The following is a 6783-nucleotide window of genomic DNA, read 5'->3' as shown; positions in this document are numbered from 1 at the left end:
CAATTAAATGAAATTAATTTGCAACAGGTTTCCATCTAATTAATATTCTCTTTCCTAATATTGTAAAGTTCTAAATGAAAATTTTAATTATTTGATGATAAAAAAAGTATACAAATTTTTTTGGTACGTCACAATTTATAACTAAAATTTTTTTTATTGAAAATCAATTTTAGTCAAGTATATATTGGCCATTATTATATATGAGCTCTTGTCATTTATCGAATAGTTTGTTAAATACATCGATGTAGAACTGCTGTGGTTTATCGATGAAAAACTTGGCCAAGTTAAGGTTGAAGTTTTATAGTTTATCGACGAAAACCTTGGCCAAGTAGTTTTCAGAAGCTTCTCGTTTGGCCTAGTACTCTATTATCGAGACAGGTTTGGTCATGTTTTTTAGCGGTTCTTCCCTCAGCGAATTCTTTATCATGACAAAAGTTTTGCAGAGTTCGAAACAAATCGTAGTCAAACGGTACAAGATCTTTGGTCGTCTACAAGTTGACAAAGACCACCACATTCCATGGAATAATATGCTGTCTTATATTTATGATTTATGACGGTATGGATAATACGGCTTCGCTGACTTGAGAATGGATGAAGACACTCTAGCGAAAAAGATGTTTGAAGTAGTGGTTAGAAGGAAGAAGGCATAGAGGTAGACCATGTCTCAGGGTGACTGATTAAGTTGATGGAGCTCTAATCGGACCTAATGTACAGGACTGGAGAGTGCGCGTAAACAGTACAGGCGCCTGAACAGGTTGTTAACATATGATCAAATAAATAATAATAATAGACTATTCCACTCAATATACACTCAGTATAGCCTTGTTTGCAATCAATTCAAAGTTTGGAGTCTTTTGTGCAGGGCCATCGACTTATGGCCATGATTGTTTGCGTTGGATATTCTAGTATTTGTTTTTTTTTCGCCAATAATAATTAAATTCGAAAATGGTTTCGTTGTATTTTAGTAGTGCTTCCCTGATGGTAATTCGGTCAAACAAATTGCTTTGGCTGAATTCTTGTGGTATCTAATCATCGTCTTTGCTGAGTACAATATTTTTAAATGGTACCAAATTTTCAAGTAATTGATTTAAAGACCCCGTTATCTTCTGACAGCTAACGTAACAGGTTCGCTTCATCAGTTCCAAGATTCAATCAACTTTTTTAGTGAGTGTTTCAGTGAGCGAGTTGGTTTTTAGACATTGAAATTTCCGGAACGGAAACTTACAAACAATGTAAGAATGGCTGGGACATCTGGACGATGGCAAAAACATGTTTCGGATCAAAATATTTTTATTCTTAGATTTTTAGGTTTAAATTACATAGTGTGAATATATTGAAAAATTTAGCAAGAAAACTGTAAACAAATTGGGGCAATCATATTTACTTATCACTTTAACTTTATCTGGTAATTATTTGTCCAATTTCAACAAAATTTGAAACGCTATCATAGTCATAAACGTATACCCTCAAATTATCTTTTCTACTCTCAATCACTCCAAGATATAACTATTTATTGTTCTCGGACAACAGCGTTTATTTTTTTATAAATTCAAATTATGTGATAAAGCAATATTGGTTTTCTCCGAAAACTCCACAAATTTTTTAAACCTAGGATGAATATAATTGTATTTTAAAAAAAATTTTTATTCAAAAATGTGAAACAATTAATTTTTCAAAAAAAAAAAATAAAAAATTACCAAAAAACTTTCCCATACCGGGAATCGAACCCGGGCCTTCTGGGTGAAAGCCAGATATCCTAGCCACTAGACCATATGGGATGTATTAGTGGAGTGTCACAGTACGAATATAAAATATTATTGTAGCGCTATCTATCGAGAAATTATTTTAAAAATAATCACATTTTACCGCATGTTTAAGAAATTATGTGTACAGTACAAATAAAATTAAAATTCAATCAAGAATTTAATAATATTAAAAGTTTTCTACTAAAAATTAATTTTTTATATTATATATAATATAATATATATGTAATTAACGATTTATATAATTTATAAAAAGTTACTTTATTATTATTTTTTTTTTAAATAATAAAAAAACATTTATACAATTTAAATATAAATTATGTGTTAATATTTCAATAATAAATATTGTACATCTTATATATGTGTATATTATTATTTTTGAGATTATTTTTTATTTTATATGAAACAATGGAGCATTTATTAATTGAAAAAATAATTGCTCCCATTGATTGGTATATACAAAAGAGATAGAAAATATTTAAGTAGACTTAATCATAGTGTAAACACATTTTTAAATACTTTTAAGTAGTATTGCAAACAGTATTAAGAATAAAAAATGTAATACATTCAAGTCATACCTCTAGAACAAAATGAGTGATAGTTGCAATAGTTGTAGAAACACCGTCTGTTGCAATAATTCGTAATAGATCGAACACAAGCAGATGAAATATTGTCGGTATTAGAAAAACTATCTGTGTGGAGGGGTTAAAATAGTAGATGAAAAAAGAAACAAGTCTTGAGTTGCATTTTGCAGAGCAGATTTTAAGCTCATTCTAGCTTACTTTATACTTATATAACCTGAATTTGTGGTAGAGAGAGAGAGAGAGAGAGAGAGAGAGAGAGAGTTGTCAGTTACAATTTAATATTTCCTTATTCAAATAGCATCGAAAGCAATAGTTGATAACAGCGATTCTCCAAGTAGAGTTTTAGATTTAAATTATCAATGCTTCCTTGAACCGCTATACTCGGATATAACAAATTTAGTAAAAATTTCTAGTGACGTTCTTTACTTACATTTTGTTAAATAAAATTTATTTTTTTAAAAATATATAAAAATTATTAATAAAAATTTTATCATCTTGAAAATTCCACTAAAATTGTTTGAAAATCCTTCTCAGTTACGAAGTAACTGACAATAGACAATTCGGTTTTATGTTTCTCCATAAGTTTGAAGGTTTTCCATAGTTTATTTCTACGTGGTATAAAAAACTTGAACCGTGGGAAACATATTAATCTAATATTTAGAATTACATTTTATATTACAAATATTATTATTTATTTTTTAAAAATTATATTAAAAATACACTTACATTAATTTTGGATTTTGAAATCTTGACTGCATAAAATCATTTAATTCCACTTTCTTAATACTCTCTTCACTACTTATAATTGAAACGTCAGATCTGGAGCAAAAAAATTACAAGTTAACATAATAGACTAGTAGAGGGATAGAAAATAACCAGTTTTAGTCAGTGAAATCAGTCTTATGTATCCAGCTATCGTAATCTATTACTACGGTATAAAATTATTTCAATTAGTTCAGTCAGAGAGACAGTCATGAACATTCATATGACTGTGATTATAGGACGTGTGCGAGTTAGGCTAAGTTGATGCTAAACCAAATGGGAGATTTTTTGGGATTTTTTGCACTGCACACATTTAGCTATTTATTAACACGTATCGACACATCACTACATTATCGGCAGAACTTAGAATTTCTCTCATTTAGAACGCAACTTAGCCTAACTCGCACACGTCCTAAACCGAAACTAAGTCTAACAGTGGTAATATCTTAGTAATATACAAATATATTACAAATGTATATGCTATAGACTTACGAGCGATCATTATTAATAATAATTTCAAGAATATATCCATCTTCACTCCTTTCTAGTAATTCTTCCTTGGTCCCAATGAACTTCATTTCACCACCAGATAAGATGGCAAATCGTGTGCAGCACATATTACAATCTGTCATACTATTAGTTGTCAACAATATAGTCATACCAGTCGATCGCATTATATTGATAAGTCTCCATAACATGATTGTTGTTGGAGGATCTGTGTTGCTTATAGGATTATCCATTAATACTATAGACTTTCTTCTAATGCAACCTACCGCCATACGTAACATGTATTTATTCATTGTAGTGTAGTGTTTCACTTTCGTCGATGCAACATCAGTTAAATAAAATGAACCCAGTAGTATTTCACAAACATCATTTATATTTTCAATACCATTTATTAGGAAATGCAATTTCAAGTTTTGATAACCTGTGAACTCTTCAAACAATGCATTCTTTCGTGCCAGATAATCAATGTCAGAATAAATTTCTTTTATAAAAAACGCATTCATATTTTTATTGTTGATACGTACAACGCCAACTGTAGGTGGGGTTACACCTGCAATAACATTTAATAAAGCGTTTTTTCCAGACCCATATAAACCGACAACACCGAAAGATTCTTCTCTAAGAGCAAAAGCGAAGCATTTTTAATTGAAAAGATCAATGACTAAAAACTTCGGAAAAAATACTTACTTTTCGATCGCAAATGTCACGTCGTTCACAACAAATTTTTGATCTTGCTCCACTTTAGTTACGTGATTAACAACGATTGTCTGCTGCTGCATATCCGCATCAGTCATATTGTCCACTCGTGTAATTTCATCCTCAACTGATTCATCAGGTGCTACCTTATTTATGTTGTATTCACTTCCAAATAGTTTGTTATTGCTTATTCATTTAGGTAAGTGGTTGCCACTTATACTCACCTGTGCACGTCTCGTACCCAGTGCAGTACTTCGTTCATAAACCCACTGTCCGTGAGCACAACCCAATTGAAGAAAAATACTCCGAAAAACAGCATGAAGGCCAATTCATCTAACCTTCCTGATGTTCCCCAACTATATTTTGAATCTGTAGAATTCAATAATTATGAAGATATTTAAAAATATGATCAGATAAAGTATTAGATCTTACAACAACAATTTGTAGTTCCATTGCAATTTTCTATAGTTATATTTGTGCAAGCTTCTTGCACTTTTTTATGAACGTGATAATCTTCTATCGCAGATAGCACTGCATAAAATGGAACTATACTGAGGATGAAAGACAAATGGTTTCGAAAAGTAGTAAAGTACATATCCAAAATACCTAATATTACAAAACATATTAATACTCGTAATAATATATAAGGATCATTTATTAAAATTTTATTTGATCAGTTATAAGTAAAAGATGGTTGGACTGCCTAAAATGTTTAGAATAATAAGGATTATATATAGTATTTCAAATACTGGTGAAATTAGTTGTTTTTATATCGTAGGCACGAATCTGTTGTATCTGTAAGATCTGTGAAATGTGAGTTTCATAGCCGCGCTAACATCATGTTTCCATCTGTTTCATTTAGGCAGTTTTGCTCATTAAAGCCACTAATGGGAATAATTTATAGCACATTCACATTGTCATATTTAAGCACTTGCTCATTTATATAAATGAGTGGACGACAGAACATTTATTAACTTTTATAAACTTCACTTCATAATATATCACACACAAAAATTAAATACTTAATATATATATTAAATCATTTATATACATTTTATATATTAATTATATATTAAATTAATAAAAACTAAGATTTTATTAAATACTTACTTGTTCAGTGCCTTTGTTTCTACCTCAGGTGTTGTTTGTTTACGTTTTACATAAAAAACATATGACACATAATTCAAATTTTGGTAATTTCCCATAAGGGAAATTTATTTTTAAGGGTTGCTTTCGACATTTTTCGCCTTAATGAGCTGATATATTGATGATGAGCTCATTTATATGAAACCTCTTTGTATTGTAAATCATACTATAATTAGCAAAACTGCCTAAATGAGACAGTGTGAATACGCTGTAATATAAGTACTTTTAACTGCAGTGGATATATAATATACGCTCTAAAATTTAAAAACAAATCAGCTGATAATCATATGATCAGAATTGGAAACCTTAAATCTGGTTCAATGGTGTTTAAGATATGTTTCAAAATTTCTGTAACTCCATTCTACAACTTATCTATATTATATTTAGCGGAAGAAGATCTCATTTAACGATGTTTTCATAGATCGATAGAGATCGATATCGCTCATATGATGGGTTTAACATCTGTAACATTTTTAAGTTGTAACATCAAGGATCTTATATTTTTTTTCGATGGGTTCTAAAATTCTACTTTTCAATTTGTTAGTCAACTTGACCTTTCTATCTAAATCAGGTTAACGAGTATTGTCTTAGGGTACATCAAAGCCTACTTGATATTTAATAATGTACTATGTCTTTTATTATAAATATATGTTAAAATATATTCCAGCACTTGTATTGAAGTTCTAAAGTCTTCTATATGTTTTTACAATAAAATTTCAATAATCTATTAAAAAAAACTGAACTTACCCATAATAAATGCAGCAATTATTAAAGCAGGTACCATGTGTTGTTCTTGGATATGAAAGGTACAAAAATATAAAAATGGCAACATATATATTGCAACGCATATTATAATAACAAACAAATCAGCTGTAGGAGAGTTTATTTAGGCTTTAGTAAACCTCATCAGTTAGTGTTAGTAAAGATATTTACCCATATCTGAAAAGTAATCACTTTTTGTGGAGAAGATGCAAATAACAACAGCAACCACGACGATAGGTATAAATAAGAAGAAAATCAGTTGCCATATAAGATGTGACACCCAGTAAATCCAAAAATGTAGTCCATTTATGAATTGTATTAACTTGGCATATGTAGTTCTTTCATATGTCACGAAAGATACACTCGATATACTTATAAGACAAACAAAAACCATTACAATCAGCACCAATATTGGTTGCGAGACACGAGTCTTATAATACTGTACTAAAGATTCGATCTCATATTTTTGTGGAGAATTTGTAACAATGATTTCCTTATTTGAACCACCAGCTTCTCTGAAACTCCGCTATATAGAAAATGGAATCAGAAAAATGACATGGAAG

General features: G+C 29.9%; 1 protein-coding gene and 1 non-coding gene across 2 annotated transcripts in view; both read right to left on the bottom strand.

Moving 5' to 3' along the window:
- Positions 1-1706: 1706 nt before the first annotated feature.
- On the bottom strand, positions 1707-1778 carry Trnae-uuc. The gene has a single exon. It is a non-coding gene; the product is annotated as a tRNA-Glu (tRNA).
- A 1057-nt stretch (positions 1779-2835) lies between these two features.
- LOC119674348 (ATP-binding cassette sub-family A member 17-like) overlaps positions 2836-6783 on the bottom strand; it is a 4893-nt gene continuing 945 nt past the window's right edge. Inside the window, exons 2-9 of the mRNA XM_038085484.1 lie at positions 6392-6746; positions 6206-6328; positions 4745-4918; positions 4537-4681; positions 4304-4477; positions 3602-4234; positions 3074-3166; positions 2836-2997 (exon numbers count right to left, since the gene is read on the bottom strand). Coding sequence (XP_037941412.1) covers positions 2838-2997; positions 3074-3166; positions 3602-4234; positions 4304-4477; positions 4537-4681; positions 4745-4918; positions 6206-6328; positions 6392-6746 — 1857 coding nt within the window. The 3' untranslated portion in view covers positions 2836-2837. The remainder of the gene's footprint in view (positions 2998-3073; positions 3167-3601; positions 4235-4303; positions 4478-4536; positions 4682-4744; positions 4919-6205; positions 6329-6391; positions 6747-6783) is intronic.

The sequence above is a fragment of the Teleopsis dalmanni genome, chromosome 2 (genome assembly GCF_002237135.1).
Source record: "Teleopsis dalmanni isolate 2A chromosome 2, ASM223713v2, whole genome shotgun sequence".
NCBI lineage: Eukaryota > Metazoa > Arthropoda > Insecta > Diptera > Diopsidae > Teleopsis > Teleopsis dalmanni.
The sequence above is the reverse complement of the archived record's forward strand: the minus strand, read 5'-3'. Positions and strand labels throughout refer to the sequence as shown.